Genomic DNA, 12,393 nt, shown 5'->3' with positions numbered 1-12,393 from the left:
GGCCTCTGCTTCGCCGGTCCTGGGGGTCGCCCACATCTTCATTCAGGCTTCCCCTCAGGCTCTGCACCTATTCTCGGATCACCACGCTGCTCAGATCCCTTTCCCCAGCCCCGGCCTTCCCAGCATCCCGACCCCACCTGCTCTTTGGACACCCCTAAGCCGTTTCTCCTCCTTGTGTCCGCCCTGCCGGTTCTTCAGGTCTTCCCGTCCCTGAGATTCCACCCCCACCCTCTTGTCTTGTTTTGGGGAGCGGGGAAGTGAGGTCTTCAAATAAGGGACAGCACGGTCCATGAGATGCAGGGCGCTGGAAGGAAATGTAATCACAGCCCCCATTCCTGGTTTGGTTTCCCCTCTTCCCTCTCCCTTGCCCTTCCTGATTCATTTTGCCCCAGCTTCAGGGAGCCCTGTGGGAAGGCAGGTGGGAGGGGATGGTTTGGGGTACTTCTCCAGGCAGCAACCCAGCCAGCATCCCAGGGAAGGGGCCCTGGAGTGAAATGGGCCTGGAAGATGCTGGCCTCTACCTCTCCCCCGGGAGCCCTCATCTAGGTCACCGGGGCCTCCTGACCTTGGCCTGGAGTAGCACTTCAGTGGCTCACATTCCCCCTGCACTGGGATTGGGCTCAGGAGCCCTCACTTCCAGTCTGGTGCCTGTCCCCTCAGTTCCTGGAGAAGGTGGGAGCCCCTGCCCGAATCCATCGCTGGCCTCTCCCCCAGCCCCAGTTGGTGCTTCTGGACTTTAGCCCAGGGAGGAGGCTGTGCAAGAGTGAAGTTCTCATTCCTGAGGTGGGACCCAGGTGGGGCCTGGCCTTTCTCAGGGCGAGGAGGTTGGGAAGGGCAGTCCACAACTCATCCTCAGGGTGGTGGGTCCTCTGCCCCACCAAGAGCAGACAGGGGTGATGGGGTCGAAGGTAGACAGAACCGGGAGGCTCTACTCTCTCCTCTCCATCCCACTCCTCTCTCCCTACTGTTTTCATTGGACTTAGGTTTCCTGGCCCAGATTGAATTTCTGTCTGGGCTGAATTCCCATTCTCCACCCAGCTTGTAAGGAAGCCCAGGGCCTAGAGAAGCATGGGGCAGAGCTGAGGGTCTCTAAATAGGAAAGGCTGAGGCGTAGTGACCAGGAACTGAGAGCAGCAGTGTGATGAAAGCCTTGGTCTGTCTTTCTGCCAAACACATCATACATTCACACAGATAAACACACAGCTGAAGATTACACAACCTGACCATTCGTAGTGTCAGCAAAGCCCCCAACACAGAAATGTTGATACAGAAATGATGTACACACAGTACATGACACTCCTTCACACTCCACCCCAGCACAGATTGATCACAGACTGCCTAACACACACAGACACACCCATTCTCCAGTTTGGCTTTTCCTTGGATGTGACTGGGGCTTCCAGAAAGCTGATGGGAGGTGAAAGGAGCCATGGGCTGCCCAAGAGGTGGGTGCTTGTCAGGCCAGTTATCTGAACCCAGACATGGTTCCTGCATCCTCCACTGCCAAAATGGGGCAGGGTGAGGTCACTAGCCAGTTCGCAGGGGGCCTGAGGCGCCTTTCTGAGCATTTACCCCAACCAGCTGTTAAGACTCCCAGGGGAGACAATGAGAGTCCAGACATCTCAGCTTCAAGATCTGGCTCTCACAGGCCTTGTTGGGAAGCCCACAACCTGGGCATGCAGCTGAGTCACTGAAGACCCTCCCAGGCACCAACAGCATCTTACATGATTCCTCCCTAGATAAAAAGGTTTCCGGTCTCAACTTGGTCAGCTCTTATGAGCTCCCGCCAATCACCCAGCCTTCAGAGCCTCCGCTGCATTCCAGTCTTGCCTCTCCCTGGCCTCCTGGGGATCCGAAAGAGAGACTGTTCAGGGAGGCAGTTCTGTGCCTCCAGGTCCCTGACTTTATCCCCTGATAACCAGGGGCTCAGAGAAACTCCAATTTCTCCCTTCCTCATGTGAAGTTTTGGCAAGAGACTGCAAAGACATCTGCTGACCAGGGTGGAGGCCAAGATGGTTTCCAAACCCGCCCAGCCCTAGAGCCCTACCCCAGAAGCCCTGTTCATCAGGGAGATGGTATTCAGAAGATCCTTGGGCCAGCCCAGCTGCCCAGGTCTCCTTCTGTTTCAGCCTGGCCTTGAAGTCTATGTACTATATGCTGGCCTAGAACTTGAAGCAGTCCTGCCCCAGCCTCCCAAGTGCTGAGATTATAGAGGTACACCACCACACCCAGCAGCTCCCCGTCTTTCTGCTCCATTATTTGCGGAAACGGGGATTGAACTCAGGCCCTTATGTTTGCCAGGCAAGTGCTTATTCTACTGAGCCATCTCCCCGGCCCCAACTGCTCCTTTATTTTCTAAGCCCACCTGTTATCCACTGAGTTCTTCACTCCCTCTTATAGTTGCTGTCTTAAAGAAGTTCAGAGAATAAGAGTCTCAGAGCAGCAGGGGCCCAGAGATGGGAAGCTAGGAACATCTGTCTCCTGGGATCAGAGGCTGGGTTTGGCAGATAGTCTTACCCTAGGGCGAGGCCAAAAGGGTTCAGAGACTTCAGTGGAAGGCCCTTGGATCTAGTGTTCTCTAGGACTCCATGTCACACTGGGCTCTGGTCAGTTGGCCTAAGTGTAGGAGATGGGTCCAACAGAGCTAGATCCTCCACGGCACAATAAAGCAAGGCAGGAGTCCAGGCTTAAATTCCACCTCTGCTATCAACTCCTGGTGTGGCCATAGGAAGAGCACTTCTGCATTCTGTGCAATGGAAACATTGGGCCTGTGGTTTTACCAGGCCCCTTTAGACATTATAAAGATTGGCTGCAGAGAATCATGGGATTGGGACTTAGCACTCAGCACATCGAGGGAAAGCAGGAGGCTCTGGGGCTTTGGTTCAGCCCAGCTGCTGCTAGTGGGGGGATAATGAACACGAACTTGTGCTGGGGTCCCTGCTCACCCCAGCCTGCCTCCACAGATGGATCCTGTGCAGAAGGCTGTGCTCTCTCACACGTTTGGGGGACCCTTACTCAAGACCAAGCGGCCCATCATTTCCTGTAATGTCTGTCAAATCCGCTTCAATTCTCAGGTAAGACACCCAGTCACCCACTCACTTAGTGGGACACGGGCCTCCAGGAGACCTTGAGGTCAGAGGATGGGAGGTCTGCTTGAGGGGCAAGGATTAAGATGTTAAGGGGAGAACAGGAAACGGAAATACTGCAGAAGGGGTAGGAGCAGGTGGAAGGCACTTGAGAAGGACCAGAGACTGCTGTTTGGGCGTCAAATGGATCAGTCCTTCCAAAGATAACGCCTTCCTCCCTCGGGGGCTTGGAGCATCCCTGGCTCAGCGCTTGTTGGAACACAGGTGTCTGGTGGGACTGTGGCCTCTGCTTTTTGGTTCTGTAGTACAGGGCAGGGTTAGATAATTGGCTCTTGGCAGCACCTGTGTCCCTTTGGCCCCTGGTAACTCTTTGTGCTGCTCACCCAGTTCCTTTAAACCCCCTGGCTTCCTCTTCTCTCTACTCCTCTCTGCTGTCCTCCCTCCACATCATACATAAAGTTCTCCATAGATTTATGAAACCACCCAAAGCCCAGAACCTGGGTGTAACCCCCGCCCCATCCCTCACACACACCCTCCGCCCGCCATATTTCCGCCCTCTAAGGCTCCACTGAGATTTCTGTTTGGGTATAGAGGGGACTTAGTGGGGTGCTAGCCCTGCAAGCTTTTGGGGAAAAATAGAAGAGCTTCATTCTGCTGAGTAAGAGAAACTAAAAGCATGTTCTGTTTCCCTATCTACTACACACACGCGCACTCTCGCTCATGCTGCTGGGCCCTGCATACTGCACCCTCCCCCAGGCTGTCAGTCCTCTTTTCCTGCCTATCCACACCTTTTATTTCTACCCCTGGCCAGGTGACCTTGTGCCTCCAGGATTGCACATTCTTAGCAGTGGTGCAAATGGGAGTGGAGAGTAGGAGCCGGTGGGTGGGCAGTGGGTGGTGGAGCCAGGCCCTGCCCCAAAGTAGCCCTCTCCTTAGCTTGGCGCCCAGACATGCCCTCTACCAACCCTGCACACACTAGCACAGGGAACAAGATCTGAGGAGTGTGGACAGCCTCACTCTCTTTTGCCCTCCCCATCTCTCCCCCGTCAAGTGGCTCTGTTTTGACAGCTGTCTCTGCTGCTGTCTTCTGTCTCCAGAGCTGGGCTTGAGGCCAGGGTCCTCCTGGGTGTCTGCAGAGGGCTCAGGGAAAATGAGATCCAGGGGAGAAGTCAGAATAGAGCTGGGCCTCAGAGCTCCTACTAGGAGTAGGATTCTGGGAGCAGGGGCTCAGGCCCCTAGGCCTGGGGTCTAAGAGGCTGCAACTGGCTGTATTGTTAGCCCCTGACCCAAGTTAGAATCCTTTCATGGGTTTGGGGTCTGCCCCTTCATTCACCCTGGGACTAGGTGAGAGGTCTGAGTCTGCAGCCTGGCTGTGGGTGTGGTGAGGGAGGGTGTTTGGAGCTAGGTGGGGTTCCAGACTCCCAGAGACTCAAGCTTGAGAAGCACATCTGAGCCCCAGGAGCAACCAGAATTATTAGCATGGGGTTTTACATCTCATGGGTGTGGGGAGAGACTCGCTGCAGCCTGCTGAGGCCACCCTAGGATCTGAAGGAGCTCTGTGGGGACATGAAGCAGATGAAAGGTGACCTCAGCTTCCGTTTTCTTCCTCCATCCCTAAAGAGCCAGGCGGAGGCACACTACAAGGGTAATCGCCACGCCAGACGAGTCAAAGGCATGGAGGCCGCCAAGACCCGAGGCAGGGAGCCTGGCACACGGGAACCTGGAGACCCAGCTCCACCAGGCAGCACCCCCCCCAGTGCGGATGGCGTAGCCCCCCGTCCAGGTGTGTCTGAGTCTGCCCACCTTCAGCTGATCTCTACATTCTGTTCTCTCCCCATTTCCCAGAACTGTCCTGGGCCTCTGTCTCTTCCTCCATCCCCACCCCTGCCCCCACCCAAGGTAAGACCTGGAGCCAAGCACAGTGAGAGAAAATTTCCATCCTGTCACCCTGCCCCACCCCCACCCCAGCTTCTCTCAATAGAGTTCCCATAGTCTGTCCTTCCCACTGCCTAGTGACTCAGAGAGGGGCTAGGGTGAGGCCACCTGGCAAACCTCCCCAAGGGAAAGGGAACCAATCCAGAGAGACGCCCCTTCCTGGGGAGAATCAGGATGGCAGAGACCTTGCCCCAACAGGGATCCCCTCAGGGAAGACTGAGTCCAAGAAACCCAGGGCAACTCCCCAGATGATCTTGGCTAGACCTTTGACCTTCTCTGGGCCAGGGTTTTCTTTTCTGGTAAGGAGGGTGAGACTTAAAACCTTTGAGGTCTTTCCCAAGTTTACAAAAAGCAACTTTGAACTCTTTTTCCCTCATGGCGGGTGGCCATTCCTTAACTATACTTCCAAGAAACTGGAAAGAAGAGACAGAAGAAGATAAGAACCGCCCCCAGACTGGGATTACCACATCAGACATCAGGAGTTGGTCAGTCATGGCCAACTCCAGAGAGAACTGACATCCTCCTTGTCTCCATTTCCCCCTACCCTGGCCTGCCTTTCCTGCCCCACCCTAAAGTAAGAAACAAGGCGCTGCAGCCCAAGCCCAGAACCCAGATTCCCCATTCTCACCATGCGCAAGTGCGCACGCACACACACCACAGAATCACCCTTAGAAATGCGCAGGTAGAGGGGACAGACACAAGTTCTCATTGGTTTTTGTCTCTGGTTGGTTTCTTGGCTTAATCATGCCTAGTTGGTTAACATCTTTCTAACTCGACAGTGGTAGTGGTAGTTCACATTTCTTGAGTAGCAGTATTCTAGATACTTTATACAGATTACCTCCCAGTTCCTGCACTTTCTTTGAGAATACAAGGCAGGATAAATACATCTGCTCTGCTTTCATAAACCATGTAGTCCTGTGCAGACTATGATATGGGCATGCCGTCTAGATTAAGATGAAGCAGGTTGTCAGAAATCAGATGTATAAGGGGAAGGATCAGCCAGACATGGTGGCACACACCTATAATCCCAGCACTCAGGAGGCTGAGACAAGAGCATTGTGAGTTCCAGGCCATCCTGGGCTACTAAGTGAGTTCAGGGCCCGCCTGAACTGTATAGTGAAACTTTGTGTCAAAAAGACATAAAAAGGGGCCAGGGAGATGGCTCAGTGGAATAAGCGCTTCCCTGGCAAGTGCAAGGGCCTGAGTTCAATCCTTGGTTCCGCAAAAAAAAAAAAAAAAAAAAAGACATAAGAGGGGTAGGGAGGCAGGGAGGGGCGATCACAGTATAGACAAACAAGTGGACACCTGCAGGGGTCAGGAGTTCCTCGTCTGCCAGATCCCCACTCCCACCCCAGTCCTCCCTTTGACCCGGAAACTGGATCAGCTGCTGGAGCAAGAATGGGAGCGCTAGAGTTTCCCCTGCACAGAGGCCAGAACCCAGTGCTGAGGCCTGGGGCCTGTGCATCTTTAATCAGGCCATGAATTATAGAGCAGGCGCATCCCTGTTTCTTCCCTCTCCGGTTCTGCTGTTTCTGTTTCTCTTTGCTGTGTCTGCATCTGTCTCTCCCTCCCCATCCTGGTTCTGCCCCTTTCTACAGCTCTAGAGTGGGCCTCCATGGGGGCCGGGCAGGACTCTGGGAAGGGGATGTCCTGGCAGGAACCCAGGCTCGTTGGCAGGCCAAATGAGAGTGGGGTAAATCCCTCTTACATGTTTGTCCCTGGCTGGCAGAGATGCCAGTGTCACCTTGAAGGTAGGCTGGGGGGCCAGACCTACTTGGCTATTCCCATCTTTGGGGAGTGTGCTAGGCACTGGAGTCTCACACTCAGCTAAGGCAGCTGAACACGCCTGGCTGTGACCCAGGACATGAGAACATGCATGTTGTCACAGGGTGGGGACTCCTGGGCCTTTGCCCTTTAGGAAATGGGGTGGGTGTCCACAGGAAGCGGCTTCACCAAGAACCATCTGCAGTGACCCCCATGTTTCTCCCCCAACAGTTTCCATGGAGAATGGACTGGGTCCAGCCCCAAGGTCCCCAGAGAAACAGCCTGGCTCCCCATGTCCTCCCAGTGTTCCAGAGACTGGCCGGGGTGTAACCAAGGGTGAAGGGGGGACTACAACCCCAGCTTCCGTGCCTGGGGGTAGCAAGGAAGAGGAGGAGAAAGCCAAGCGGCTGCTCTACTGTGCTCTGTGCAAGGTGGCTGTGAACTCCCTGTCTCAGCTTGAGGCACATAACAAAGGTAAGGGCTCCTGCCACCAGTCCCTCTCCTGTCCATCGCCCTGGCCTCCTACACTCAGACTCCCCTGGCTTCCCCTGGACCTTCTCAGGCCTACCATCCTGTCTCCTTCCCCAGCTATCACCCCCATCCCCAGCTCCCGACATGCCCCCCCTTTTGGAAGTGACATTGTAGGTATTTAAGACCTGATAGGCCTGGAGAATTTTTTTCTCTACTCCTTTTCTCCTGCCCTCCTTGAACTTTAGGTACTAAGCACAAGACAATTCTGGAGGCCCGAAGTGGGCTGGGACCCATCAAAGCTTACCCTCGACTGGGACCTCCCACCCCTGGGGAGCCAGAGGCTCCTGCCCAGGACCGAACCTTCCACTGTGAGATCTGCAATGTCAAGGTCAACTCGGAAGTCCAACTGAAACAGGTGGGTCTAAGGCCCTTCCCAAGAATTCTGAAGAGCTCCATCTGCAAGGGTGTGGGGATGAGGCCCTTTTGTGGGCTTGAACCCCTATGCCAAAGCAGGGTGTGGCCTGGTGCTCAGAGCTTGGTCCTCAGTGCTCAGGCCCTGCCCCTGGTCGTTGCTCTTTTCCTGGGGCTTTCACTCACCCCAGTACCTACTCCCTGCAACCCTCGCAGCACATCTCCAGCCGGCGGCACCGAGATGGCGTGGCTGGAAAGCCCAACCCACTACTGAGCCGGCACAAGAAGCCTAGGGGCGCAGGAGAGCTGGCGGTGAGGCTTGGGCCCTGGGGAATTGGACCACGGGAAGACGCGGGCAGGGTGGAGAGGGGGACACGGAGCGGCCGCGGACAGGTGGAATTTACAGAACCAACCAGGAAGCCTCTCTACCGACTCTCTCCCTGCTCCAGGGCACGCTGACTTTCTCCAAGGAGCTGCCCAAGTCCCTGGCTGGCGGCCTGCTGCCCAGCCCCCTGGCGGTGGCTGCGGTGATGGCCGCAGCCGCAGGCTCTCCGCTGTCCCTGCGCCCAGCTCCGGCCGCACCTCTTCTGCAGGGACCGCCGATCACCCACCCCCTACTCCACCCCGCCCCTGGACCCATCCGAACTGCGCACGGCCCCATCCTTTTCTCCCCCTACTGACCTCAACCTCGAACAGCCCCACTCAACCCCCTGCCTCCAGCCGGGACCCAAGCCTTGGGCTCCCAGCGCGCCCCTCCTCCCGGCGCTCCCTGAATGATCTCTCCTTCCCCCCCACCCCGAGGTACGGGGTTCCAGGAAAGGGGAGGGGTAGCAGCGGGGGAGGGGGGCTTCAGAAGGGGGGGAACACCCCAGATCTCAGGGAACCCCGCCCCCTGCCCTTCCCTCTCCCCTAGAAAAGGGGGGGCCGTCTCACCCCCGAGCCCCCTTGGAGACACCCCCCCTCCCAAAAGCCATGTCCATCCAGCCCTTCCCCCCCAAACCTAGCACAAAATGGGGTTCACAAGCCATGGTCGGGGCCCGGGGGGGCAGAAATGGATTTTCTTGGCAATAAGCGGACTCTGGGACTCCGGCCCCCTACCCCAAACTGAAGCGCTTCCGTGAACACCCCGTCCTCCGCAGGGGGCGGGGAGCAGGCGGGATCCTGGGTCCCTCCGAAGCACTTTGGCTTTACCGCCTGCAACCTCACTGTGCCCGCCCCGCACCGGCCCTGCCCCAGGTCTAGCCCGGCCTTCGCAGGGTGCAGCACTTGGGAGCATCTCTGGCACTTGGGTGGGACCAAGGAGATGCCCCCTAGACCCTCCCTCGCCTCCTTCCTCCCCAGTCCGGGTTCCATTCTTTTCACCAGCACCCATCGCCCAAGGGGTACCGAGGGGGGCAAGGGGTGTCCAGTCCAAGCCCACCCCCGCCTCGCCTTCCGCAAAACTGTGAGCAAAAAGCAATAGAGCCTCGCCCCCGCCCCTCTCCTTCCCAGCTCCTAGACCTCATGGCTGTCCCTTCCCGACACCTCCACTGCACAATCGGGCGGGGGCGTGATACCCCCACCTCCTCTGTGGTTTCTGTGTTGTCAGTCCTAGCCGCCGACCCGGGAGGGGATCACAGGCCTTCCCCTCCCCATCAACTCTTCTGCTTGACAATGTAGCAACCCCGGACCCCGCCCTCGCCCCTACCCTCTCCTTGACAATAAAGTCTGGGTTCCTTCTGCCCTCCGCCCCCAGCCTGAGACTTGTCTGCCCGAGGCTTGGGGAGCCGCTGGCCCTGAGCATGTATCTACATGGTGAGGGAGGCGGAAGAAGCAGGGGATGGGGAAGGGCTCGTGAGGAGTCGAGATGGAGACCTGCGTGAAGCGAGCTCAAGCGCCCCTGCTCCCGCCCACCTCGCGTGGACTCGAGAGTCCAGATCTGCTGTTGAGAGTTCGCCATAAATCCACCAGGCGGCGCCAACGACAGGGAAAAGGAGTCTCCGAGGTCAAGCGGCCATTCAGGAAGATGGGTTTGGACCCAGGTTTAGACAAAGCAAAGAATACGGCCTTTGTGCCTCTAGTGGGAAACCTATGCCAGTGAGGTGGAAATCATTCGAGAAAGGGATGGGGTCCGAGGATCTTCGCTCTAGCCTTTGCTTGGCACCTTTTAAATATTAACCTTGTATTCTCAGGATCTCAATTCTCCCATCTGCAAAAAAGACCTCTGAGCCGAGTGGTGGGATGCACAAATAATCCCTGCCCTTGGGAGGCTGAGGCAGGAGGATCATCGTGAGTTTGAGGCCAGCCTGGACTATATAGTGAGTTCAAGCCCAGTCAGAACTGCATAGCAAGATCCTGTGCGGGGTTGGGGGCTGGGGAGATAGCTCAGTGGTATCTGCCTGGCAAGAGCAAGTGCACAAATTTGATCTCCGCAAAGAAAAAAAGGAGAGGCTTTAATCTTATTTTGTTATTTGTGTCTTTTGTCGTGTGTGTGTGTGTGTGTGTGTGTGTGTTTTGGACAAGAGTTTCACTATCCAGTTCAGGCTGGCCTTGAGCTCATAGCAATCCTGTTGCTCAGCCTCCAGGTGCTGGGACTGCAGGTCTGTGTCACTACACACAACTCTGGCATTAGTCTTTAAGACCTTATATCTAATACTAAAGCACATATATATTTTTCCTACCACTAAGGGGCCTGACACAGATATCACCTAGCTGCCTCTTATGCAGGGAGTTGTTCTGAGCCCATGAGTTCATTTCAAGCAGTAGGCCCTACTGAGTGTCAAGAAAGTCAACCCCAAAGGCCCAGACCCAAACCCAGCATCTCTGTGCACTCCTGACTGGCTTGTCTCTTTGTTTTCCTCTCTACCCACTTCACAGTCTTGCAGAAGACAGGGAAGATGAGAGGATTGTTAAAAAGAAAGGAGAAAATAGATAAATAAAAAGGAGAGAGGGGCATGGTGGTGTATCCCAGTGATCCCTGATTCTCTACTTGGGAGGGGGGCTGAGGCAAAAGGAACCTAGATTTGAGGCCAGCCAGGTAAGTTAGTGAGACCCTTGTCTCAAAAAAAATTTTTTTAAAAAGTGTTTTTTGTACAGGGTCTCACTATGCAGCTCGGACTCATAGTGATCCTCCCATTTTCAACCTCCCCAGCACTGGGACTACAGGCATGTGCTGCCACACCCAGACTTGGTCCCTGGTCTAGCACGCCCAGCAGCAGGGCCCACATGGCTTGCAATAAAGGGATCAAACCCTGGTCTTGCCTAAGCTGGCATTTAGTACTGAGCTATCTCACCGGCTCTCAAAAAAATTTAAGGGCTGGGGTGCCAGGGAGATAGCTCAGTGGCGTAAGTGCCTGCCTGGCAAGCACACGATCCTGAATTTACAAAAAAAAAAAAGGGGCGGGGTGGCCAAATAGCTCAGCATATTAAAGTCTGCAAACAGGCGCAGAGGCCAGGGGTTCGATCCCCAGGCCTGCCCTGTCGGACCTGCCCCCAGGGCGCCAATTGAGACTGGACATGGTGGCACGCACCTGTAATCTCAGCTCTTGGGAAGCTGTAACAGGCAGATCACTACGAGTCCAATCTAATATTGAGACCCTGAACACCCTGTGCACCCTTCCCTAAAATACAAAAACAAAAAAACAAAACAAAACAAAAAATCCTGAATTCGATCCCCAGTACCAAAATATTAATAATAAAGGGATGGAGGTATAGCTTATTTGGTACAGCTCCCCTGTGTTTGACCCTCAGTGCCAGGAAAAAAGAAAAAAAGAAGAAAAGGGCCAGGGATTTAGCTCAGTGGCACAGGGACTCCCTGCGTGGCAAGTGTGAGGTCATGAGTTTGATTCCTGGTACCAGGAGGGGAAAAAAAGAGGAAGGTAGAGAGAAACCACTGTGGGGCACACCTGGAGGGGGCTGGAGAAGCTGAAGCCCCACAGCCCCCACACCAGCTCCAACCCGCTGGCTTAGGGCTGAGCTCTTTTTTTTTTTTTTATGTGTGTGTGTGTGTGTGTGTGTGTGTGTGTGTGTGGCCAGCTCAGCCCACCAGGGGGCGGGGCTGGCTGGCATGTGGTGCTGGGGGATTGAACCGTGGTCCCTGTTCTTTGCTGAGCTTGTTGTAAGTAGGTGCTTTAGACCACTGAGCCATCTCACCAGCCCCAGGGCTGAGCTCTTGTTTTTCCCCTTCCTCAGGCCTTTTGTCCTCTCATATCCTCTCATATTTTGGCAGCGGGATGGAAGCCGGGTCCTACATTCTGAGCTACGTGTTCCCATCCTCCCCGTGCTACACAGCTTCCCCATCCATCTGGGAAATGGGGCCATCTTTTTCCTCGCTCTTCTTAACCTCTCGTCCAAAAACCAGCAAAATAAGTCCCACTGACCTCCGAGTGACCATGGGTCCTGATCCTTCTCTGCTATTCCTGCATCACTGCCCTAACCAGGACTTGGCTCCATAGTTTTTTGTAGGTTTCAGTGCAAAATGAAAAAGCAAGGCCTCTTGTTCAAAAATATGAAGAATTTCAAGACAGTCAACAAAGAACATGAAAAGAGGTGCCAGACCTTCCGAGCGTGGGCCCCCACACAACAACGTAACTTCCCTGTCTGGACACCACTTCAGCACCTTTTTCTGTGCTCTCACTTCTCCCCTGATGCCTCACTACTTCTCTTCTTCTTCTTCTTCTTCTTCTTCTTCTTCTTCTTCTTCTTCTTCTTCTTCTTCTTCTTCTTCTTCTTCTTCTTCTTCTTCTTC

General features: G+C 55.0%; 1 protein-coding gene across 3 annotated transcripts in view; it reads left to right on the top strand.

The window, feature by feature from the left end:
• Window positions 1–9,391, top strand: part of Znf385a (zinc finger protein 385A) — a 21,438-nt gene extending 12,047 nt beyond the window's left edge. For 2 of the 3 annotated variants that reach the window (XM_004637929.2, XM_023722874.1), the window contains exons 3-8: window positions 2,964–3,074; window positions 4,707–4,869; window positions 7,017–7,259; window positions 7,502–7,671; window positions 7,884–7,979; window positions 8,117–9,391. In XM_004637929.2, the coding sequence (XP_004637986.1) occupies window positions 2,964–3,074; window positions 4,707–4,869; window positions 7,017–7,259; window positions 7,502–7,671; window positions 7,884–7,979; window positions 8,117–8,347 (1,014 nt within the window). In that variant the 3' untranslated portion in view covers window positions 8,348–9,391. Of the gene's footprint in view, window positions 1–511; window positions 673–2,963; window positions 3,075–4,706; window positions 4,870–7,016; window positions 7,260–7,501; window positions 7,672–7,883; window positions 7,980–8,116 lie in introns of those variants that run through there. The other variant, XM_023722873.1, reaches the window with a different exon arrangement.
• The last annotated feature ends 3,002 nt before the right edge of the window (window positions 9,392–12,393 follow it).

The sequence above is a fragment of the Octodon degus genome, unplaced genomic scaffold, assembly GCF_000260255.1.
Source record: "Octodon degus isolate 3935 unplaced genomic scaffold, OctDeg1.0 scaffold00093, whole genome shotgun sequence".
Classification (NCBI taxonomy): Eukaryota; Metazoa; Chordata; class Mammalia; order Rodentia; family Octodontidae; genus Octodon; species Octodon degus.
This window is presented reverse-complemented; position numbering and strand designations above follow the sequence as displayed.